The following is a 26,766-nucleotide window of genomic DNA, read 5'->3' on the forward strand; positions in this document are numbered from 1 at the left end:
GAGCTGTCAAGCTAGCGGAGCTAACTACCGGTTTACACATGTCAAAATAAAAGCTTGTGGCGGTTCTAGACAAATTTTACTGGAGGGCACTTTTAAAAAAAAAAAAAAAACGACAACAATGATATTTAAGCATTAAAAACTTTTATATTACTTTATATCAACATTAAATAAATGTTTTGTTTTGTTTTGTTTTTACAAAAAATACATCAAATGAAACAATGAGGTTATCAGGGCCAGTGTTGAAATGTGTAACATAACAGGAAAGGTTAAGTGTAACTTTATGTAATTATAACAATGAATATAATAACAAGAAGATAAAATATATAATGCCTATTATATATTGCAAACATATAAAACAGATAACTCCATCTTCACAAACCTTCAGAAAACCCACTTTTCCATCGTCTACCTGAGACAATATCAGTCAAACTTAAGTTATCTCTATTCTTGTCATGCCATTCCTGCTGAGTCATACCCTTCAACTTCAGTTTGACTGATATTATCTCAAGCTAATAACAAAAAATAAGTTTTCTGAAAATCTGCAAAAATGGAGTTACCTGTTTTTGCAAATGAACTCTTCATATATTTAACCCACAACCACTGCTGCACCACTGACCCTGTTACACATACATCTCATTATGTGGTGTCCTCGCGGAGGTGGTGACATCATTAGGTACACTGGTGTTCCAATTGCACATTAACCGCGAGTTACCAAGTACACAAGTCCGTATATGTCCAGGAGACGGCACTGAGAGAAAAGCCGAGCTGCAGTTTGGGGGCGTCGCTCTATTTCATCCTTTTTTCATTAAGCTGGTCTTAAATGCGAATAAAACAAAAGTTATGCATTTCTCTAGATCACACTCCAGGCCTCCTGCTCCTAACATCTCCACATCTGAGAGAAAGCACATAGAACAAGTGGTTTCCTATAAATATCTTGGGGTTTGGCTTGATTCCAGAATAACCTTTTCCACTCATTTGGATAGACTTGTCAAAAAAAACTCAAGTTTAAGCTAGGTTTTTATTTTAGAAATAAGCAATGTTTTAACCTCACTACCGAAAGGAGACTTGTCATGACTACCTTTCTCCCTGTGATCGATTATGGTGACGTTCTTTATATGCATGCCCCTGCTGCATCCCTTAAGGTGTTAGACACTGTATATCATGGTGCCTTGCATTTTATTCTAAACACCAAATCTCTCACCCATCACTGTCTCTTATATGAAGGGTCAGGACTGACATCACTACACTACCGCAGATGGCTCCACTGGCATATTTTCATCTACAAAGCCATCTTAGGTTTTCTCCCTGGCTATTTAAATCGCCTCCTCATTCGCTTCACTAGTGGGTACAGCCTCCACTCCCAGGACATTATACTGTTCTCGGTCCCTCGTGCCTTGACTGCATTCAGGAAGACTGCGTTTTGTTACAATGCCCCTTGGTCCTGGAATTTGATCCAGAAAACGCTCAAACTGTCTGACCTGATTTCCTTGGAAGATTTTAAATGTTTGTTCCAAACTGTAAAAACAGAAGTCTGTAGCTGCTTTAAATGAGTTTTTATGTACTGTATGTATTCCATGTATTTATGCCTAACAGTGATAATATATTACTTAGTTTATTTTTGTGTGTGTTGTATTGTTGGAACCCTTGTTGCTGCCCTCTTGGCCAGGGCTCCCTTGTAAAAGAGATGTCAATCTCAATGGGACTCACCTGGTTAAATAAAGGTTAAATAAAATAAAATAAAATAAAATAAAAATCCTATAGCGCACAGAGCCACATTAGTTTCGGTTGTTATAAAGTGATTCGTTTATTACTCAGTGAATACAGTTTGGACATTTGGATAGAGGCACTGGCCCCTGTAGGCCCCTGTGTAAAACCGCCACTGGTTACCTTTTTGAATTTACTGTAATATAAATACATGCATAAAAAATGTAAAAGTCACGTTTTTTATGTGTAATAAGTCATAAAATGGCTTAAAGCAGCTGGCAGAGGCAGTTTAGTGTTCATGCAATACCATATATTGTGGTTAACAATGCCATGAATGTAAACCTATTTGATGTGATACTTTTTTGTCTGAGTGTATTTGAATGTATAAAATGACCAGTTAGTTTCCATGTACATTAGTTAAGCTGTTACCTAACCATAGACTGTATATAGGGCCTAAACTTGGATGACATTCATGAGTAGTTTAATGTGAAAAAGATGGGTCTGAAGTGTTTAGTTTTCTTCCTCTTTCAACCACACTTTTTTAAAAGTGCATTTTTGTGCCTTAAACCACTTCTCTGTATTCCATCAATTTCTATCAAAACAAATTTAATGCTTTTATTTTGAAGGAAATCTAGATTGGCTTCTGTGACTTGGACGTTTTGAACCAAGTCCAGTGGCAGGGAAATCTTTTAGAAGGCACAAATAAACTGGCCTAAAATATTTGGTAAAGGGCTAATCACTTGCTCCCCAATATTTCAGACACAGATAGTTCATTTATTGATCTATTCCATGCAGTAGTTTGATACCCAGGTAGGCTATGACTCCTTCTCACTAATTTGAAGAATATTGTTCCATGTCTGTGTGGATTCTCAGTCATGCAGGTCACAACAATCATAGGAGCTTCAGCAAAAAGCAACTAACCTTCTCTTTTTGGTTCTTGAAGATGTTTCACCTCTCATTCAAGAGGCCGCTCCAGTTTTTCAGAACTGAAAAGGCCTCTTGGATGAGAGTGACGCATCTTCAAGAACCAAAGAAAAAGAGAAGTCCGGTTGCTTTATACCAAAGCTCTTAGGATTACTACAACCTCGATTACTAAAAATCTCCACAAATGAGACAGCGGTGTTGTAATGTTTAGATATGGCAAGCAGCGGTTATTTCACAACAGCAGCAAATAACTGACGTTTAAGAGCGACGCAAATTTTTAACGACTTGAGTCATAACTTTACTGGAATATCAAAAATGCATAAAATCCCACTAACCTTTTACAGAAGCTCTTAGGACTATGATTGACCCCCAACACCTTATAGGCCGTTCTCTTCCAGAGTCACCTTCAGCTGTACCGAACACCCGTTTTTGAAGCACCTTTACAAGCCCAGGACCCAAGCTTCCAAACCATTTACCTCGGTGGTCTTTTTTCATACAAGGCCGGTTGTCACTCATATGAAACTGATATGAAAACTCTTGACACCAAAGATGAAATCTGACACAAAATGTATGTTTAAGCAAATTAAAATGCTAAATAATTAAGGCGACCATTCAAGGCGAGAAGGTAATTTGAGTGGCATACTGTTTGATCGAGTACACATATTGTGAAAATTACAAAGAGACACGGGAAGGCAACAAGTCACCCGGAGTGTTGTAATATACCACGCTACACTGGGCTTTGTCGTGTCTGTCAGGGGCACAATATTAATGTGAATGCATGAGGGCGTTTTCATTTAGGACTGGATGATGGATAACATTTTCCATGCAACAGATATTTGGTGCAAACGTACGAACGGGAAAATAAAACAGTGGTGAGCTGCACCTTTGGGCTGTTATTATCCTCTCTGGTGTCACACCTCTATACGCCAGCATGTATCACAAAGAAATGTATTCAAACTCATTCAAGACATCAAGGTTGAATAAGCAGCTGATTTTTTTTTGGAGGGGGGGGGGATTAAGAAATACATTTGTAGTCAGTTGAAACATTCATGTGTAACCAAAACAACACAGATAATGAAAAACTATTGAAATACACTGCTCAAAAAAATAAAGGCAACACTAAGATAGCACATCCTAGATCTCAATGAATGAATTATTCCAGTTGAAAAACTTCATTCATGACATAGTGGAATGCATTGAGAACAAAATAACATTAAAATGATCAATGTAAATCAACATTATCCCATGGAGGTCTGGATTTGGAATCATTCCTCCAGACAAGTCAAAATGAGGCTCAGTAGTGTGTGTGGCCTCCATGTGCCTGTATGACCTCCCTACAACGCCTGGACATGCTCCTGATGAGGCAGGATGTTCTCCTGAGGGATCGCCTCCCAGACCTGGATTAAAGCATCAGTCAACTCCTGGACCGTCTGTGGTGCAACGTGGTGGATGGAACGAGACATGATGTCCCAGATGTGCTCAGTTGGATTCAAGTCTGGGGGACAATGCCTTCATCATGCAGGAGCTGCTGACACACTTCAGCCACATGAGGCCGAGTGTTGTCATCAGAAGGAACCCAGGGCCCACTGCACCAGCATATGGTCTCACAATGGGTCTGAGGATCTCATGGCAGTCAGGATACCTCTTGCTAGCACATGGAGGGCTGTGCGGCACTCCAAAGAAATGCTTCCCCACATCATTACTGACCCACCGCCAAACCGGTCATACTGGAGGATGTTGCAGGCAGCAGAACGTTCTCCACGGCGTCTCCAGACTCTGTCACGTCTGTCACATGTGCTCAGTGTGAACCATGTGCCAATGGCCAATCTGCCAATCTTGATGTTCTCTGGCAAATGCCAATCGCTCTCACGGTGTTGGGGTGTAAGCACAAGCCCCACTTGTAGACATCGGGCCCTCATATCACCCTCATGGAGTCTGTTTGAGCAGAAACATGCATATCAGTGGCCTGCTGGAGGTCATCCTGCAGGGCTCTGCCAGTGCTCCTCCTGGTCCTCTTGCACAAAGGAGGAGGTAGCGTCCTGCTGCTGGGTTGTTGCCCTCCTACGGCCCCCTCCACGTCTCCTGGTGTACTGGCCTGTCTCCTGGTATCTCCTCCAGGCTCTGGACACTGTGCTGAGAGACACAGCAAACCTTCTTGCCACAGCTCACATTGATGTGCTATCCTGGATGAGCTGCACTACCTGAGCAACTTGTGTGGGTTGTAGTCACCGCCTCTAGGAGTGAGAGCACTGACAAAATGCAAAGGTGACCAAAGTATTAGCCGGAAAGGATGAGAACAGAGAAATGGTGTGTGGTCACCACCTGCAGAACCACTTCTTTATAGGGATTGTCTTGCTAATTGCCTCTCATTTCCACCTGCTGTCTGTTCCATTTGCAATTCCTTCCTAACTGGACAGGTTGATTTCACAGAAGTGTGACTGACTTGGAGTTACATTGTGTTTTTTTTAGGTGCCCCCTTTATTTTTTTAAGCAGTGTACAATATGGAACCGGTTGATCCTGCCTGTCACACCTCAGATGTTTTGTTGAGGACCTTTCGATGAAGATTTTCAGAATTCCAGAAATGAAGTCTCTGTGCACCAAAACCAGCACAACCTAAAGGGCACTGTGACTGCACATTGCAAAATGGCCGATGTGTTTGGAAAAGAAAAAGGGGGAAATAAAGGGAATAAGGCAAAAATAAAAACACCACCAAGCTGTCAGCAACCAAAAATTTCACAGAATGATCAACCAACGATCTACTAATTTTCTGTTGTAGCCTAGTGCAGTGTTTTCTTATAGATTTGAGTCGAGGCTTTTTTTCTAGTGGCCTATTTTGTCTGAAAGATCTTAAACCTATACTTCAACTGATCGATAAAGAAAGCAACAAGTGTGAAAAGAATTCAGTAAAACTGATCAAGTGAAGGAGACGGATGGTGCAGACATGTATTGTACCGTACAGGTATTTTGTAGCGTAACTAAAATAAACAATCGATTCTATAAATACATTTTCCAGGTTCCTGTCAGGCCCTTCCTCCTTTGTTGTGTTGTTCTGCTTTCTCTGCCGTTACTTGTCCAGTCTTCATGCCGCAGGCTCGCCACTGTGTCTGGATTCATATTTTCATTTCTCTCTTTCATCCACCGTCAGAAGATGATATAAATTCTCTGATCAGATGGAATCACGAGGGGACTGGTTAGGGTGCACACCACACAGGCACAAATACCCTGAGCAGCAAGTCCCTGGTTGGATTTCCAGCTGGAGACCATCTGCTGCATGTCATTCCCTTACTCTCCTTCCCTACAGTTTGTCCCTCCTCACTGTCATTGCAAAATAAAGGTATAAAAATGTTTCAAAAATAGTCTAAAACTTTACATCATTATTTTATTTCTTAGCCAAAGTTTAACCCAACTAACCCCTGAACATTGTATGTTTAATTATCACCCAATCTATGAAACGAGCTATCTTAAAAGACGTGAAATCTGACTTGTTTACTTAAATTTTACCTGCGATATTCACTTCCTTAAATGTGTATCAAGAACAGAGTCAATAAACCATGTATTGTGACTTTGATTAACTATTCTCTGCGGACACGGACGCAGAAAACTGTGTGGGGAAAAAAAAAAAATACAGAAGAGATAAAAGTCAATGCAGTTCCACACCATTTGGTCTCCACAAGTAGAAATCGAAGTGCCTCTCTTCCTCGGTGGCCTGCCATTAGCAGCGTCGGTGCCAGTAGGTGGTGCCAAATGACTGTGAATGCTGTAACCCATGGCCGAGCTGCTCACTGGATCTGGAGGCAGCTCGACAGCCTTTGGTAAATTCGAAAATAATTCCAGGCATTGGCACAATATAAAGACGCAAATATTGAAGTTACAGCAGCTTGTAAGACCCTTTTCTTGCTCTATCTTGTATTATATCTGATGCCAAAAACAAAACAACAACAAAAAAAGGATTCCTAGTATACTTACAACATGCCGTGTGTGTACTGGAGACAGTAAAAACAACACAAAAACATGTATTTGCGGTTAGTTTTTTTTTATTCTTCAATCATTCCAATAACTTTAATCTTTTTTTTTTTTTTAAAAACATCCATCCCATTTCACTCCATCCTCTTCTTCATATCAAGTAATCCACTTCCCTTTTGCATTATCAGTAGTTTTAGAGGTGTTTTACATTAGCACTGTCCCCCTCTGGTCCCTTAAACCAAACAGTATTTACAAAAGGTAACACAAAACAGGAGTCATCTTACATGTTTACCTACTGTACCCACCGACTAGCATGAATATCTCATATTCACGAGTGCAACGGACCGCAGAGACCAAACATTGCTCAGCGACAATCAGTCTTCAACAAATAAAGCTGCTATTCACCCGACAGTTCACCAACAGTTACACTGCATCTCTTGGTCCTTGATTCCCAGTAGAAGCACAAACGTGGTCTTCAGTGGAAAAAAAAACAACAAAAAAACAACCAAAAACAACAACAACAAAACTGGAGTGTTTTTGATGCAGTTTCAAGTACAGTTTACACACACAGGAGTCTTAACAAAACAGTGGCACAGAGGTGCTCCCTTTAAGGCTTTTTACGACTAAATAAAATCAAGTTCATCGAGACAGTGTTGTTTTAGTTTTTAGCATTTAAAATTCTCTAAATAAATCTGACACCCACTGGCACATTTCATCTTGGCACGCACACGTTTTTTTTTTTTTTTTTTAGGATGACATTTTTTTTCAAAGGCGAAGTGACAGATGAGTTTAGAGGGTATTCTTAATTTTACACAACAGGAAAGAATGCATTACAACATTCCTGTCAACTCACCAAGCCCTCTGGGGCGAGGTGCACTTGGTTCAAATGCTTAATTTATATTTCAAGTCTTGTTCAGGCAGTATTTCTGCCATGAAACTGGCTCCACAGACAAAAGACAGAATTGAGAAGCAGTCTAGTATGACCACCGCACACGCTCCCTGTTTTCCTCTCACATGACGGAGCATGTGAGGAAGTCACTGGTTTGCCGCTGACCTTACGTTCCCTGCACATCTTCTCTCAGCAGCCCGCTTTTACATTTTTTTGACAACTCAACAAACAAAGCACGAGGATTTAACAATAATAATTCATATTAATTGCACATTAGGGTAGCATTCTGTAGTGCAACAGGACTTTGCGACTGGTTTTCAAAGAAATCGTCTTGAATATCTTCGAAGGCACTTCTTCATGTGCTGGACAGTCAAATCAGCTTCACCGCTCTCTAGTCGTTTCAAGAGCGCGTGAAAAATAATGACACTTCAGGTGTGCAATGTTCTCCATTTTGGTTGCAGAAGCACTTCAAATCAACACAAAAGTCTTCAGCTTCAGTTAGTCTCCATAAAAAGACCAAATGAACCTCACCTTGCAATTCTCATTCATTCCGCTGCAATCTGGATTTATTCAGTCATTCATGTGGTTATAAAAGTGCTGAATTGGGTGAATCATTGGCTTAAACGGACTTTTTCCAAAACCTTTTGTTGCTTGCCTTTCCCATTCAAATGGAGTGCAGACTTGTAGAGCGAGAGAATTGGGAGCAGCGGAGACGACCTCCACTGTAGTAATTGCACTGTGGTCATAGAAGGTCACTTGAGGTTTCCAAGCTACTTTTTTCACTTCCTTCTTCTACCATTCAAACTTCCACTGCTGGCTTTTGTCTCCTGGGTTGCACCGCCTCATCTGGGTGTCTGTGCGGCCCTCCGTTGTGCGGTAGGCCGTCACGCACATGTCCGAGTGAGGATGGTAGATGGTCCCATCCTGTGAGGATTAAAGGAGAAACTGAGGATTAGAGTTTGTGGGAGTTTTCATCCTGTGGAATAACACCTGGGTTTGCGCTTGCATGAGGGAGCGCATGTTTCTGAAATGAGGCTCTTACCTGTCTGAACTCCCAAATGACACTGGGAGGTTTGGCCTCCCCATCACGAGGGCAGTGCCTCATTCCCATGGAGGTCTGTCCATCGAGTACTTCAGCACACAGCTCTGTCACCGAGTTGAAACGGATCTCCTTGTGAGACGTGTATTCGAAGTACTGGAGCAGAAGAGAGACTGGTTATGTGGCTATTTGTTGCTGTATATACAGTGCAAGTGTGTTCCTTTGACAACAAGCTTGTATTTGCAGTGACTAAGAGATTAACATGATGTTCCTCTTTCTTTCCAATTTGTTTTGCTACATCTCTCTATATTTAGAAAGACTTTGAACAAGCCAAATAGTGCAGGTTGGCATTTTTTTCCACTAGGATTACAGGATGTTTTCCTCTGCTGTGGGATCGTGTCCTGACTGAGCCAGCGTTGCATGGCGTGTCTGCATGTGTGTCACGGGATCTCATCAGTAAAGACAGGGCCTTGGCCCTCTCAATCAAGCAGACATGAACACAAACCCAACTCTTCCCCTCTGGTGTCATTTCAACATCCTGGCCCAGTGGGACAAAAGACGCAATGCTCCCTGGGCTGCCTGTTAAACGGAGGGTCAGGTAATCAATCTTCATACTTCCCCATCCTTCACTTCACATCTCATACATCTTTCAGGTGCATCGGGGCCCATAATGGTCAGTTCTAATAAAAGACTCACACAGGGCCACTGTGTCTGGCTTCAAACTTATTTACCCAGGCTGTGCCATTCATTCTGCCTGCGAGGCTCATGTATCTTTTAAATGGAGCGTGGTTCTTATGTGGACCAGAGAAGGGGGGCAGGAGGGAGGTGGTGAAGAGCCCTTAGGTTTTTGTTTCACTGGAGAGCCATTCAAACATTGATTTTCAGTCACACATGGTGCTTTTTGTGACTGAGGACACCTGATGCTGTGCATCAGTGGGGTAATCAGAGATATCAAGCAGGTTGAGGATCCACAGAAAGGAGTTCTGCATATTGTCTGACTCCCAACATTAAATATACATCCTCACAGGCAAATAATCTGCTGCTTGCTAAACCATCCATCACTGCAGTTGGCATTCAATCAGATTAAAAGCACCTGTGATTTGACTGCATAATTCTTTCAGGTACATGTGGATGCAATACGGCATTCAGTTTTCCCTTCATTACATTCCAGTCATGCTGGACACACCAGCGGAGAGCAATTTTCTGGTGTGAATCGACTGTGGCAGCTCGTTTTAGGAGTTTGCAGAAAGCGTCGACATATATCTCCCACTGGGCCCAGAGAAGTTGTGGGATTGTGTCAAGAGAGAAAATGTGCGCGAGAGAGATGGAGAATGACAGGATAAACACAGTGAAATACTTAACCTACCTGGTTGCCTCCCTGGCCGTGGCAACCAAACAGAGAAATGTGGGCACCTGTGGGACTGTGCTCTGGGGCGTTGTAGTCAAGACACTCTGAATGTATCCCTGAGCTACGCACCTGGCAGGAGGAAAACAATAAATATCAATAACAATTAAAATGCTGTACTGTGCATCGATTCCTGTGAGGAGTCTCTCTTATTGGTTTTAGCTTCTACAGGGAGGTCAGACTGTAAGGCCACACACAGAACAGAATCCCTGAAGCTAGTAGAGCCAAAGTGTCTCTTAGAAACAGAAACAGACTTCCACCTGCTGTTTGCTTATTTTCTACATCAACACACTCAATCAATATGTAATTCTAATGAAATTTCTGGTGCTTTCATATATAAATGCAAACATTTCTCCCTCAGTATTTTAAGGTTATGTCCCAGTGTACCTCTGGGTAGTTTAGACAGAAGATCATTCCAGATGTTGGACAATGTCCCTGTTCTATTACATGTAACATGAAAGTTATCAGTGTAAGACATAGAACAAGTGGTGGATTTTTGGATATTAAGGCTGAAGAAGAAACCTCTCGGGGATTTCTTTTTTTTTTTTCTTCAGGCAGAATGGTTCCATTGTTGAGGCTGAAAATAAATGATTTCAGAATCCAACACTGAGCCCACCAAGATCTGTGTGCAAAGCATTTTACAATGTAATATTTCACCAGGTGCCTGAATTAGAACAGTCTTGAGCCCAGTCCAAATGGATTTCAAAGCCTTTGTTTGTCTTAGTCCAGCCTTCTCACTTTCAAAAGGATTTGCCCGTATCATGCCGCACCCTAATAGCCAGTTGGAGACTCAGATGGACTTGGCAAAAAAAAAAAAAAAAAAAGGCACAGCAGTGTTGCCATTCTCTTTGTGACTTCTATAATTCACGAGATTTGTGAAGATAAATGCTGCGCTAACAGGTTGGTGATGGGATTCGGACACAGTGTATCGTTAGGAGACACTTACAGCCCCGTGCCAGCCCCCCCTGTCCTCAGGTACATGCAGGTCAGGGTAGACATTCTTCAGATACCAGTCAAAACTGTTGCATTTCAGTTTCTCCCTCAGCAGGAGTCGCTCTGAGATATCCCCATAGGTCTCCTATAAAATAAACACACAATGGATGAGTCACTGTTGGCGCTGAAAGACCTCATTGTATTTGGTTGGCAGGACAGCACGCTGAAGTTTGTTTAGCGTACACCTCCATGACGTGGCAATATCAATTCATCTTTTTTGACTTTATTCATTACAGAATGCACATTGTGGGATTTAAAACATAAACAGTCACACCATAAAAGCTAATATTTACATCCTGGTTATGATGACTACATGCCACCTGAGTCTAGCTGGATCCTAAGAAAACCAACCAGCAGGAGATTTCCCACTCACTGTACATACTTTAGATAGCTGTATTTGTTAAGTTGTAAAACTCCACCTTAAGCAAGTCCGGAACATGAACACATGTTCCTTAGCGTTGCCTGAGGGTGGATTGTAAAAATGTGGTGTTACACCTGCGCTAAGCTAATTAAGTCACACACGCACACAAGTATTCTCACCTGTCTTTCAGGATCAGATTATACATTGTGTTTTATAGGGTCGTACAAAGTGCTCCAATATATGTCTTGTATGTCTAATAGTGTATATTGCTGGTGGACCTCCAGAACAGCTCTTTAAATTTTATTGTGCTTGTATAATGACAATAAAGACTTTCTATTCTAATCTATTCTAAAAAAAAAATGGTGCTCAACCAACAATTACGGCACGCAGTTTCTAAAATTAACAAAAACAGACAAGTATGTGAGTAAGTAAGTAAGTAAATAAGATTTGGATCCTCTTTTAATCCTTCATGAAACTGCTAATGCAGTTAAGCCATTCAACTCCAAATCTCTAAAATCCAGGATACAGAAATTCATCACAAAGCAAACAATAAATCTGGAATATAATGTAAACTGGTTGTCCATCTGTCGGAATATTGTAAAAAGCCTGAATATAAAATCCAAATAACGTCATAAAAATTCTATCATGCAATACTCAAAACCAATAGTATGTCTAAAGCTCTACAGCTGCAGTCTGCTAAATATTATGTCAGCAGTATAATAGATTTGCAACTTATGATCTGATCTGGCAATGCTGTGTTCAATCTCCCTCTGACCAGGTAATTTATTGTTTGATCAAAGATCCCTGACATTAATAATGTACTTTTTTTCAGATAGGTGAAACTGAGATACATGAATTTTTGATGGTGCCCAATACTCAGAACCTGAGAGGCACAGCACACGTACCGTACGCACACATACACATCTGACCCAGTCAGGGACACAAAGTGTGATCATATGTTGACACCTACACAGGTAAATTATATCGTATTAAAAGATCTATATCTAACGTCAAAGGTAAAACAGGCTCTGTGCCATATGAACATGGTGCTGCAGGTGTAGCATGTCATTACTGCACAGCTTCAGTTTAACACCAGTGAAATGAAAGAATGAACAGCAACCATGTAACAGGCTGACCAAGACCAAGAAACTCAGAGCCTGGAGAATGTGTTTGCTCCAATCTGATAGAAGAAATGTTCAGTATCACAGCAACACACAGTTTAAAAACTTGCTTTCTTTGTTTACGCGTGTCCTACCTTTCTGGCCGGGGGGTTCCTGTGGTAGAAGTGTTGTTTATAAAAGTCCATCCAAACCTCCGCCGCTCGCACAGTATTCTGGAGGAAGTTGGGCCGCGCGTAAGGGGCTTTTTTAGGGAACACATGGCCCACGTGAGAGCAGGGGTGAATCTCCAGACTTCCCCCACACTGCCACACCTGAGGGTGCCAGACACATGACATACCACAGATAAGATCTTTTTGATTTCCTTTCAACTCATAGTGCCATCGGTCCTTCTCGTCTATTTATTTTATGTTGCATTTTCTCCTTTTTTTGTTGGAGAACAGTAACTAGTTCTTTTATACAACGTGTTTACATTTATGTGTCTGCAGCATGACTAAAAATGTTTCTGAAACAGGCCACTTTGCATTGATGCACTGCCATTTTTGTCAGTGCAGGCTGTTGTAATGATATACACATAGTGTGATAAGGAATCAGCAATAACATAGGTAGGGCATGTTTATCATTAACCTGGTATACTGTCAGTTGTGCATCGCATTTGAATTGACAATCCCCAACAACGGGTGAACTTTGATTCTTGAGTATTCAAATCAAAGCCGGCACACAGTCCAAACCGAAACTGTTTGGACAACTGCACGTTTTGTAATCTTCAGGCTCGGTGTAGCAGCACATTCAGCCTGAAATAAAACATGGATAGTGCAATAAAGCGCCGAGTCTCAACTTCGATTTGAGTCGATTTACAAAAGAACTATGTGTGAGATACGGCTCTTATAACACAGCGCACGAAATTGCACGGCTTCATAAGTAATTGGACACTTGGCTGCTTAATGTCTTTTTTGGCAGCTGTATGTCATTTCAACGGTGGTTCATGCACAAAGGGGCTCAGACGCGGCTCAGGCCTGACTGACAGTTGAGAGCTGCTGTTTAGATTAGGGTGGAGTTTTCTGTCACTGCGAGGAGAAGATAATAATGCGGCTGGAAAAAAAAAAATCTATCAGAGTGATAACAAAAGGTAGTTGGTTTGCTAAAATCAACAGCAACAGATTTTATTTTTTTTAAAGAAAGCAATTGCACAACAGAAAAACAACAAAATAGCAAATGACATGTTAGACTGAGTGTTGTGTGACGAGCGATAAAATCATTTGCAAAGACAAAAACCTTTAGAAGCGCACAGCAAATCCATAAAGGTCTGCAGGACGTACGCGTTCCTTCCTTTGTCAATGATCAAGAGAAGTTTTTATGACTAGAACCTCAGAGCATTTAGATCTAAACCCCTGGTAAACCTTAAAAACCGACAGGCCAGGCTGCAATTCTTGAAAGCATGTAGACTTGAAAAACTAACTTCTACAGACAGCTGAAACAAAATAAATAAATCTCTATCAAACTGATGTGAAAGAGAAAAGAAGAGAGAGAAAAAAAAAAGCCCATGACCCAAAGCACTGCTTCATCCATCTTACGGCTTGCGTATATATGGCTGCTGACGGAACTGGCACACTGGCGTTTATTGTTGATTTCACTGCTGACAGAACGTAACAGGATGAAAGCAGAGGTTTACAAGAGTATTATGTGCACTCAGATTGATTTCATTATGCATGCGATACATACAAGAGCTTTTCAGGACAAAGAGGTAGAATATCCTCAACTGGCTGAGTCGATCACATGATCTCTGTTTGATGGAGCTGCATTCCAGGAGGTGAAGACCAGACTAAAAGCAGACGGCAAGCAAGAGCTGAAGGTGCCGGCAGTGAAGGCCCGCGAGAGGGTGATGTCTATGCAGCTACGACTTTAGGTAGTCAATGACCACTAATGACTTTTCACTACATATTGGATATAATAATTCTGTTAGGCTGTAAGTGCATTTGGTCAACCACAATTCAACGCTTAACTTTTGAGCACTTTGCGTTAAAAGGGTTAAATTTCCCACACTGTTTAGCTTGGCACAATATTAGATATGTCAAAATATTTACATGCAGATGGGAAGCGGCGATCATCTTACATATTTTATCCTAATAATGACCATGCACACGGAAGCCTAAACATTTATGTGAACCGGTACACAAACCTAACTTCATAAAAAATAATGTGTGCGGTGGCTGACGCTGTGCTAGAAGTCCTCTCCGAATGAATAATTTATCTTCAATCTTACCATAAAAATTCAACCCCTGCTTCTTGTGAGTCACACAGTTGCATTTGAACACAGCTCTGATTTATGATACCAATTTACATTGTATAATTGCCTGATATTTCGCCATAGAAAAACCGAGAAAAAAAAAAGAGGAAGCCTAAAGAATGAAAGGTTGTTAACAAGGTATTTCTTGATAGTTGGCTGAGCTGTGCTCCAATTACACAAGGCAAAATCATTATCATATATCCATGGTCAAACAGTCTCCACACGACAGTCCTTTCAATCTTAATTCACCAGGCATTTTACCACGCACCATTATTTTTTAGCACTCCAAAAACAGACCTGAAAGCCAATTCGCTACACATAAATTATGTATGACGAAAAAAGTCCAAGTGAGAGGCAATTTTGTTTCCGCATGCATAACGCACAACTCAGAGGAACAGCACATTCATCTTCACCCTGAAACCAAATACACCAAATACAAATCACGTGATTCAAATGACCTGATCTTGCACGTTCCTGCCACAAACATGCACAGAGCCTAAAAATCTGTGCCAGATTGATTGACGCAAACAAGTGAAAAGCGACACCGACGTCACAACAAGGTATCGGCCAATATCAGTGTGCAGTTTCAGATGCCACGGCTGACTGCGATCTGACACTGACATGTGTCGCTCTCACATCAGTTACGCACTGACTGCTAGCTGTTACGCTGATGAAAAGCATATTCACTCCGGCAACGAGATGCCAAAAAAGCCTCAATCTACTGAGCTTTCTCCTTACTTTTTATCACAGTTAACAAGCGAGCTGAGTCAATGGACGCTCTGTCTGGGAGCAGGAGATTTAGTAACACAGCAAGTCACTCTTTCCCAATATTTTAAAAGCTGCACTCTGGTCTCATATTGCTAAGTGGCACTGCGGTGGTAAAGCGGAGACTTTACTCTGTGATCCTCGCTGATGGAAAATTGAACTCACCCTGAAGGAGAGCTCCAGGTTTTCTCCTCCCCACACCTCCATGCCTGTGTCATATGTGCCAAGGTACTGAAAGTAGGCCTTGCTCACAGCAAATAAGCCACCCGCCATAGTGGGAGACCTATCAGAATACAGGCACAAGAACATCATTTAAACACAAAGTACAAAAGGCTTCTCAATGTTTCACAGATCAGTTAAAGCGTTGAAGTGTAATGAAAGCAGCAAATATTCTATTCTAAGTAACAGAACACACAGCAGTGGGAGGTGTATTACATTTTTGACAGCAGATCTCCACATTGCTACGTGCCAATCTGATAAGGTGATATCTCATGCGAGGAGACGTCGCAAAGCGTCATACTGTTACCTGATGGGGTCAATGCGAGACTTGCGCCTCTTGCGTTCCACTTCGGGGACAGAGTGCCACTGAAAGGTGAGTCTCCAGTCAAATCCTCCAATCATCGGCTCGTCCGTTTGCATGTAGAACTCAAAGGTGTTCCAGTCGATGGTGTCGATCACGGGGCACACGATGGTGCTGGCGTTCTCACCGATCCTTAACGCAAAGCCAGTAATGAAATTGGGTGAAAGTGGAAAAAGACAACTTCGTTGTGCCAATTACGAGACAGTTTTGTTTTAAATTGTTCACAAAATTCCGCGACTCACCTCTCCAGCAGAGGCTCAATCCAGCCGGGGACGCACTCGCAGTGGCAATCAAGAAATGTCAGTACATCTCCAGTGGCATAGGTGGCGCCGATGAGACGTGCCCGAACCAGACCCTCCCTTTTGTTGGTGCGGATGAGTCGGACACGTTCCAAATTACTGATGTAGTCGGCCAGCTGGGACTTCAGGTAGCCTATTTTTCACAATGCAAAAAAACATAGATAAAGATTTTTATTGTAATTTAATTTCCTCTTCCTGCAAAGCTACACTTTCTTGCCAGGCAGCCAACAGTGATCTAAACCGGCTGACAGGCACATGGCTGCTTCCAAATCCGCGATGAATAAAATTGTTATGGTCAAAAACAAGTGTCTACATTCAAATCAAGCAAACCTGAAGCAACAAACACATCCTTGTAGCTGCGATTCATGTCAAATGATGAATGCATGTCAGATATTCAGTTTTGCCTTTTTCCGTTTTCTTTTTCAACTCCTGATGAAAAAAAATTTGCTTTTAACTAGATAGATGCCCAAATTTGTCCTCCATCTATTTTTATAAATTTTATGCCGTCCCTGATTAGTGCTAGAGCTGCAACAATAAAATTATGAATTTTAAATTTAAATTACTCAAGTTGATTCATTTTTTAAGATAAAAAAGGCCACAATTCTCTGATTCAAGCTTCCTAAATTTGAATATTTTCCTCTCTCATTCGTCCTCTATAACTTTGAGATAAATATCTTTGGGTGGAGAAAAAACACAAGACGGCGGCGGCTCTGGGACACACTGACGGACGTTTCTTGCAATTTTCTGATATTTTACAGAGCAAAACAACTTAATAAACCAGCACATTAATCGACAATGAAAATATTCATTAGTCGCTGCCCCAATTACGAGAGCTCATACTCGGCCAAAAGGAAGTTTGCAGGCGGCAGAATAAATCCAGCTCACAGGCTGTAGAGCTGAGTGGCGGTGTCATGGGATTATGGAAAAACTATTTTATTGCAAATTTATTGTATGAGTTAAGTCAGTATTGACATTGAAGCCTTTGCTGGTGAATGACGTACTTTGTACTTTATGTGCAAATAATCACTGACATCTTAACAAAGCTTGGTATGAAAGACGCTGTTGAACCGGCTTGACAACAAGTCAAAGCTGTCAGTCCTCCAGTCGCTGCCAGTCTGCAGAAACCCTTCTGGTCCGGGAGTGGCATGTCTAGCATTCCATTTGGTCAGGGTGGTTAACGGAGAGGAAACGATGTCATAGCAGCTCAGTGCTCACTGAAGTCACCATTATGGTGTAATGTCTCCGATACACGCGGCCTAGACTAGCTGGGAACAAATCCTAATTCCATTAACACAGACAGACATCAAGCTGCTCCTATATCCAGTTTCCGAGACGAAGTGGTATCATTCTCAAAGTCCTTAGAAAGCAGACATTCAATTCACTGAAGAAAACTGTGAGATGTGGTTGAAAGCTCTCTAAAAGTCAGTGTGCAGACTTTGAGTTGAGACCACTTCGCTACACACACACACACACACACACACACACACACACAGTGCTCCCGAGGTCAAGAATGTTAATGCTGAAGTTCCCGACTGTCTCAGGCAGAGGCTCGCTCAAGAATGAGATGAATAATAACACTTCATTTGTCTTCCTGTCTTTCAATTAATGGACTGGAAATACGAGTCTGCCATCAAAACGAAAACCCCGCATTCACACAAGCATGAACACTGAGAATGAGACAAGCAGAGGCTGGAGCGGAGACCTGCAGGAAATAAAACAAATCATCTGCAGCCGCTTTGCCAAGAAGTTGCTAATTTCTAAAACTGTTTCATAACTAGGATGTTTTTCCAAAATCGCTTTTGGAATATATCCAGAGGCATTCACTACTCACCCCTCCGTAGATAGCATATTTGTTTTTCTATATATAGCAGAGTCATTGTGACAAAATCAAAGTGTACAAGTGAGGTTTGGCTCGTCTGCTTTACTAAACTAGGCCAAAACTGTCAGTCCTCGTTGTTTCTCAGCTTGAAAGGATATTCTTCTGCCTAGTTTTACTTCAACACAGACAAAATAACACACTGTTTTTAGTGCCTGACCTCGGTCACTGTAGTCGTCAATGAGGATGATCTCTTTCAACAGGATGGCAGGCGTGGTCTCCAGCACGCTGTGAATAGTCCTCAGCAGGGTGGACCAGGCCTCGTTGTAGAAGGCTATGATCACAGAGGTGGTGGGTAAATGTCGGTAGTCAAACTTCTTACTTCGGCATCTAAGGTATTCGTGTGTGTGTGTGTGTGTGTGTGTGGGTGTTTGTGTGGGTGGAGGGAGAGACAGAGTTGACATAAGCATTAGTAGACATATACAACACATATTTATATTTTAAAAAACAAACAAAAAAAAACACAACAGCACTTTAGAAGGAGCTCATACAACAAGTAAGATGGGATTTTTCAAACGGCCAGAGCAGCTTCAGCAACTAGTGTGGCAGGAGGAGGTGTTTGGTCTTAATCCAGATGGCAGTCATTAAAACAATAAAAGGGCTCCAGAAATATGGATGGGGGTGGGGAGGGTATCACACCGATGAGCAACATACCACAGCAGCGCTCTGGGAGAGACCGCACGAACGTGAGCAAACAGAGACGAAAAGAGCAAAACAGAGAGAGAGAGAGAGAGAGGGGGGACGGGAGGGGAAAAAATGGATGAAAAGTGAAATAAGAGGAATAAAAACTTGAGAGAACAAACTAGGCGTTGAGGAAGAACGAGAGGAGAAGCATCAAAAGCAGAGAGGGCACATAGTTTCCTACGAGCTCCACTTGGACAAAAAAAACGAGATTTCTGGTGATTTTGTGGCCGGAGACTCATCTCACAGCTATGACACTGCTGGAAGTGAGCTGGGATTAGAACAAACACATCATGTCCTAGCATTAATCCCCGCCAATTAAATCTGTTGTTTTTCCTCACTTCAAAAGAAAAGTGTTCATCGTGCTGCACTTTCATCAAAGTAGTCGAAAGCAATTCTGCAACGAAACCTGCTCCCAACAGGAAACTTAACTTGTCACGGAATAAGTCCTGAAAGATAACAAGCATACACACACACCCTTAAAATAAATTAACCTGGCAGGACATCATCTAATTGCGTAGAGTGTTGCTAGGCTTCAAGCCAAGTAGAAACACTACTGCACCTGGGACTGTCTGCATCCATTCACTGATATCTGTGAAGAGTGGAATCCACAAATCTCACTTCCTGTAATAACAGCCCATGATGACTGACGATCATTCACACTTCAGCTTTATGTACAGTTAAAACCAGATGTTTACACACACTGTATTAAAAGACACAGAACCTTTTTTTCCTCACTGTCTGACATTAAATCAGACTAAACTTTTCCTGTTTTAGGTCAGTTACGATTACCTAAATTATTTCTATTTGCTGAATGCCACAATAATGAGAGAGAGAAGTTTTTGTATTTCTTTCTTCAAAGTCAGAAGTTTACATACACAAAGATTACTATGTCTTCAAACTAATTGGGAAAGCCCAGATGATGATGTCATGGTTTTGGAAGCTTTTGATAGGTTAACTGACAACATCTGAGTTAATTGGAGGCACACCTGTAGATGTATTTTAACACTCAATGTTACAATTTCCAGATGCCTGAAGGTTCCACGTTCATATGTCCAAACAATTATGCACAAGTATATATATTTGGTGCAAAATGTGTGTATCAACCCCAGAACAAAAGGAAATGACCTTGTGAAGATGCTGCTGAAGCTGGTCAGACAGTGTCATTGTCCACAGTGAAATCAGTTCTGTGCTGACATGGACTGAAAGGATACTCAGAGAGGAAGAAGACATTAAAAAGCCAGGTTACAGTTTGCAAATGCACACAGGGACAAACACCTTCATTTCTGGAGACACATCCTGTGGTCTGATGGTCTGTTTGGCCTAAATGACCATCGTTACATTTGGAGGAAAAAGGGGGAAGCTTGCCAGCCTGAGAACACCGTCACAACTGTGAAGCACGGGGGTGGCAGCATCATGTTGTGGGGGTGTTTTGCTGCAGGAGGGACTGGTGCACTTCACTAAATAGATGGCATCATTAGGGAAGGAACATTAAGTGGAAATACTGAAGCAACATCTCAAGACATCAGCCAGGAAGTTAAAGCTTGGGCACTAATGGGTCTTCAGATGGACACTGACCCTAAACATACCACCAGATTAGTTACAAAGAGGCTTCAGGACAACAAAGTCAATGTTTTGGAGCCGTCATCACAAAGCCCTGATCTCAATCCTGGAGAAAATTTGTGTGCAGAGCTGAAAAGGTGTGTGGAGCAAGTGGCTTAGAAACCTGACTCAGTTACACCAGTTCTGTCAGGAGGAATGGGCCAAAATTCATCAAACTATTGTGAGAAGCTTGAGGAAGGAAACCCAAAACGTTTGACCCAAGTCATACAGTTTAAAGGCAACGCTACCAAATACTAAGGAAATGTATGTAAACTTCTGACTTTGAAGAAAGTAATAAAAAATTCTCTCTCTCATTATTCTGGCGTTTAGCAAATATAAATAATTTAGGTAATCCTAACCGGCCTGAAACAGGAAGTTTAGTCTGATTCAATGTCAGACATTGGGGAAAAAAAGTGTCTTTTTATGCTGTGTATGTAAACGTCTGGTTTCAACTTAGCTGTAAAAACATGTTCTTTCACAAGCTATCCATATATCCGGGGATTTTCCGAGTTCAGAGAGGGCCTTTGGCAGATGATGCATGACAGTAAGTGTAATGCAATGAGTACAGTAAATGGAAGGGGTCTGTGCTCCCTACTGAGACAGAAGTATATGCAGTTTCCTGTGGTTACACAATTTTTTTTCATTGTTATTTGAAGCAACGCAATTAGTAAATCACAAATTTTAGACATATTTTACAGCACAACATATGAGGTAGGTTTAAACTGCCTTTTCAACCAATGAACAAATTCCATCCTCCTTGTGTGACTGTCACGCTCATCACGTGAAAGAAACATTACACTTGTGGTAAGAAAAGTGGCCTCTGAGCCAGAAGCAAAATTACAAACATTTGCTAAGACAGATACACAACAGATAAAAGTATTGTGCCAAGCCGACTGTGGAGTAGATTCCACATCAGGAGGAAACTGCTGAAACACATAGCAGCAATAGAAAACGCACCACAGTCAACAATATGACAAGTGTACGGCCAAAACTCAAGTGAAAGCAGTTAAGTTTTTACACGATCTGCAGAACAAACTACTAAATGAGTGTCGTTTGTGATGGTTACTATGTTAGAAAAAGGCTCCTGAAAGTATGCGAGGTAACAAATGTGCATATCTTAAATCTGTTACACAGTGAATTTTGAATTGAAGCAAACCAAAATTACTACTACAGTATCTGTTAAAAAAAAAACATAAGCATTTTCTTTAAAATCACTAACTCGGTTCATTTTGGAGCGGGTGATTTGCCCCTGGCATCGGCTAAAACCTCTTTGGAGGGTGCCAAAACATTCTCATTAACATGACAACTCTGTAAGAATAAGATCTGTCCGTGCAAAAACAGCCAATTATTAACCACTGTTGTGTCTCGGGTCGCGGTCGCTCCATAATGTTACAAGCCGGCAGACAGCAGAAGCACATGAGACTAAACTGTGTGCCGCTTCGTTCCTGCTAATTACTCCTTACAGTGTGTCTTCGCTAAATTCTATCAGGTTCAAAAATCACTCATCAAAACCACACGAGGGAATAAAACGTCCACTCGCCCTCTGCTAGTGCAAAGGCACACATCGCACGCTGGCACAGTGACTTTGTTTCTCTACAAACCGCTGCTAAGGAATGCTATTACAGTGATAATGGTATCTCTTGTTTCCGCATTATCTCTGAAGGAGGACAAAGTGTGACTTTCAACCTCCCTGGCTGAATCCAGGGAAGAGCAGGGAAAGGATCAAAGTCTTTGGTTATCTGGTAAAACGGTTTCACCTAGGCGACCTGTGAGATTCATTTTTCTCTGTCTGTACTTTAAAGACAGATTTAAAAGATTTAGGGTGACATGTTTAATTGTCCGTATTTTAGAAGAAAAAAAGGTAGATATAATCTTGAATCCACTGCTACAAAGTGTCTATGCTTCACTGGAACACTAAACACACGGCCTTTACACAATTAAATGATGGTTCTCACCACACCCGACACTGATACGACATCTGGGTTACATTAGAACGGGAGCCAGTAAGGGATATGGCAAAGGCGGAAGCAGCAACTACTAATAAAAGACATCACACAGAGTATTTCACCACAGAGGCTGAGCTGAGAATAGCTGTGGACGACAACTCTGAACGGAATAAATCCATTCAGGCAGAGAGCTGCTTACACCAGCTACAATAAGCCCTGCAATACATCACCAGAGCCTTCATCCTTGTTTCTAACTGTCAGTGGAAAACTGATTCCAGTAAAGAGTTCAACTTAATCTCTACTGAGTCATTTATCCCTATCACAGTCGTAGCGTAGCTCCAGGCAGCATTCCAGGCCATATGTTTTGGCCAGAACCTCAAAGAAAATAGAAAGCAATAAAAAGGAAGTAGCGATTTGCTGCAAAACAATTTTAGTCAACCAACTGTCGAAGCCAATTACTCAGTGACTAATGGGTCGTTGCACTTTTTAGCTCTACTCACTCGTTCATCCTGTGATCCTGGATGTGGCGATGGAGGGAGATCTTGTCGCTGACATAGATATTGATGGCATAGCGCTCCACAGTGTCCTGCTCCTGCTTCTTCTCTTCAGGGCTGAGGTTGAGGTGTGTGGCCCGACCCCACTCCCCCGGCGCATTGTTGTCCGGCGCTGGTTTAATGTAGAGGGGCCGAGCCAGCTGCCCATCCATCCCGCTCTCTTCTATAGACACCTGCCTCTCCAAATGATTGCGCTCTTCATCGTCTTCCTCCACAGCGGGAGACGAAGGGTAGGTGGAGCGCTCCAGCAAAAGGTAGCCCAGCCACAGCAACCACAGCAAGAAGCCAGCCTTGGCCAGTACGCCCAGTTTTCGAGAGCAGCGCCCCCTCATGACGAAAACACCAAGGAGGCACCGTCACCGGCTGAGCTTTAGGGTGCCCTTCAGGACACAAGGCTCTGGGGGGAAAAAAAAAATAAAAAAAAAGGAAAAAAAATCATTAGCATTCATCTATCACATGTCAGGAACACAGTGCAGAGAAGGGAACACAGAAGTAGTCGCTTCTGCTTCCTCTGACAGGTGGAAACTTACTCGAGTCTTTACACAAAGCTCTCCCCATTAGGGTTGAGGTCTAATCAAGTAAGAACCCATTCACAATTAAGTGAAGCCATTCATCTAAACACTCACACCAAAGAAAGATCGTGTCTGCCTCTAAATTCACAAGTGGCCCGAGGACACGGTTCCAACAGAATAGACCCGTAATAATCAACACCGACATCGTAAATATAATCACATGCTCAAGGCTGCATTAAGATGCTTATTAAATACAAATTGCAAAGATGAAAGAGGATAAATTATGGCTTAGAGTACGGCAGTGTGCTGAATAAATCGAGTCCATGCTGCACTCCAGCGAGAGACGCGTTAGCCTGATGAACTTCATTATAACGGAGCCGTTTTATGCGACACTTTAATGAAGTTTTAGCCACATTAGGCTGCTGCGATGCTGCACATTTGTTACAGCTTTTCCTAATCACGCTGTGTGGCTTCTAATCAGCCAAATCACAACGTCAATACCTCTCCTCAGGAAACCTCGGGTGAAGCCTCGAGTCTTTTTGTGTGAAGCTCGTACACATGCAGCTAAAAAAGTCGTTCGGAAAACTTTGAAAGAATCACATGTTTGCAGCCTTTGTATCTTACAATCAAGCTACTTTTATCTGTCAAAGAACAACACAATACGCATGCTTGCACAACATCTTTCCATCAGAGCAAACACATGTTTAAAAAAAACAGCGCGATAGTAATCAAACGCTCAGGTCTATGCACGCAAGAACCGGGCCTTTAGAAGGGGGTTCTTCATTTTAGGATTTCTATTCTCCTCCACTGAGCCAGAAATAGAGGTTGCCTAAAAACCTGGGCTGAAATATTTGCACAAGAAGAAATCCCTTTGTTGCTTTTTTGGAAATAGGATTACCGCGGGTTTATAGACACACGAAGATCGCAATTTAGACATTCATGTCTGACAGATCAGCTTAACATGCCAAAATTTAAAAGATTGGGTGGCGGTAAGAACAGACCACTTAACTATGTCAACACTAAACTGGATGTAATCACATAATTGTGTTGCATTAATATTAGAGCAGGGTGCCGTTTACAGTAGTGCCAGCTAATGTCAGACAGGCTTAGTGGTAATAATGATGCGCACACACAGCACAACAGCGTTTCCTCTTCCTCACACAGGAGTCCAGTGATGGGTAATTCCTACTTTGACAGAAAAAAAAAGCTATTTCGGGGAAAGGTTTTGACTTCATGCAGCTCCTCGAGAAACGCTGCAGCACGAGTCAAAGGAAACTGGACTTTCACTGCGAGTCCATCAAGGCAGCAGCACAGCCTTTTCACTCCAGTCTGGGCTCCGGCCAGAAGACTCGGGAGTCCTGAGGTCTCAAAATGGAGACGCCTGCAGACAAAACCCCCTTTTATTGGCCGTCCAACACACCTTCCACTCTCTCTCTGAATCTGATAGCCTTACTGGGGAGCCGTTTGGAAGCGAGCAGGAGGGCACGGAGGGCTAAGATGCAGCTTTAATCCTGCCCCAGTTTTTTTTTTTTTTTTTTGGTTAGGAGAGAATCACACATAAAAAAAAGTAGGCGAGGGATGATATTTGCCTCCCTGTGCTGCAATCTGTGGTGCCTGTTTCAGCACAAAAGTAATGACAAATGAATCTAAGGAGCAATTATGAGTCAATAATTGATGTTACAAGTGATGGAGAGTAGCCAAGTTTGCTTCTGTGTTAGCAATCAAATCAATTAAATGTAATTTTGTCTCAGTACTTTAATAATGATTGCACAAATGTGTGATCATGTACAACTTGCACTATTAGATATTAGGCATTAGATCTGAATGCTTCTTCCACCTCTGAACCAAATTAGGCTTCACGTCTGATTTTATCTTGTGCTTTGCGTCTCCTTTGGTCTCCATGGGTAGGATGGAATGAACAGCATGCAGTGCACACACACAACACACACACACACACACACACAAACACACACGGCTCATTTCCTTTTCAACCAGTCAAGAGAGAAGCACAAATAGCTGCAACTTGGTGTAAAATCCAAGCAGCACCAGAGGAACAGGTTACACAAACTGACACTCAGCGACCGGCCCCCGTTCTTGAGCTTTTAGAAAGACCCACAAGACGGGGATCACTGACTCCTCTCAGCAACACAAACAGCTCTTAGCTGATTACACTCAGCGTATACAACACTGACAGCAAGTGTTTTAAAGGAGCCAGGCTACCATGACTGATGATGGGCTTAATTTAAAAGCTAGATAGAGGGGCTTTTTTCTTTCCCCCCCATCACAATGTCTCTGACACACATACAAATAAACCCAAACAGATGAGAGCTGTGTTTTTAAAACACAGATGATAAATGCTGCTCCTCTCTCTAGAGCTGGATGAACAAAATGTGCCACTTGAAAGCAAAAGTAAACCACTGCTGTCTACGGCCGATCCATTCATCTAACTTTCATCCCTAATTGCTCGTTTTGATGGTGGAAACTCAAAAAAAAGGAGATGAGGAGCCTGTCGGTGACACACAGTTCAGCAACAGGTCTCCACATCTGTCAAACTAGATCAGCGTTAGCATCGCAATTCGTCTGACGGTCGCCGCACAAATGCTGGAAGCTTCAGCTGATGTCTCCCTGAAGGTCGCATTAAGTATGCAGATTAGCGCAGCGGCGACTCGGAAGAACAATGACAAATCTCAACTTTCCAAAGGCGCCTGTTAGCGGCTAAATGGTCACTTGAAGCTAATTTGTTAGCGTCGGCGTCAAACTTCGCTGTTTAAACTTCGCTGGCTTCATGCAAATGAGTCGAGAACACAAATTAAGTTATCGACAACAGAGACTTGTGAACAACACGTCACGTTGGAGGAAAACATTTGCCTGGAGCAAAATAAAAACAAAACAAAAGAAAGAAAGAAGAAACAAAAGACGAGGTTAGCCGGTGTGACTTTACCTGCTCGACAAGTTACATGTCTCGGAGTTTGTTCGAGGTTGCTGAGGCCGTTGTGTGTCAGCCTGACTGCGGTCTCGTCTTCCAGTTAAACCTCTGGCTTGCAGATGTCAGCAGACCCACATCCTCTCCTCCACACTGACCCGCGTCACGTTAGACAGCAGCGCCGCGCAAGTTCCGCTGCAACCTTCAAAATAAGAGACACTGTTCAACTCCCAACTACAACAAATAAACGTACAAATGACAAACATTATGCAATAAACAAGCTTTTTGTGTGTGTTTTTGCACGATAACTGACCTCTCTGATAAATATACGCTGGTATTTGTAA

The 26,766-nt window shown here is 42.1% G+C and overlaps 1 protein-coding gene across 1 annotated transcript; it reads right to left on the minus strand.

The window, feature by feature from the left end:
* Window positions 1-6,645: 6,645 nt before the first annotated feature.
* On the minus strand, window positions 6,646-26,557 carry poc1bl (POC1 centriolar protein homolog B (Chlamydomonas), like). The gene is made up of 11 exons (XM_008295497.1): window positions 26,441-26,557; window positions 22,934-23,384; window positions 18,365-18,534; window positions 16,272-16,461; window positions 15,976-16,161; window positions 15,615-15,732; window positions 12,535-12,711; window positions 10,872-11,003; window positions 9,887-9,997; window positions 8,524-8,676; window positions 6,646-8,405 (listed from the first exon to the last, which is right to left on the minus strand). The coding sequence occupies exons 2-11, from the start codon at window positions 23,317-23,319 to the stop codon at window positions 8,274-8,276; spliced, it is 1,755 nt and encodes a 584-aa protein (XP_008293719.1). The 5' UTR covers window positions 23,320-23,384; window positions 26,441-26,557; the 3' UTR covers window positions 6,646-8,273.
* Between the last annotated feature and the right edge of the window lie 209 nt (window positions 26,558-26,766).

The sequence above is a fragment of the Stegastes partitus genome, unplaced genomic scaffold, assembly GCF_000690725.1.
Source record: "Stegastes partitus isolate 25-593 unplaced genomic scaffold, Stegastes_partitus-1.0.2 Scaffold1053, whole genome shotgun sequence".
NCBI lineage: Eukaryota > Metazoa > Chordata > Actinopteri > Pomacentridae > Stegastes > Stegastes partitus.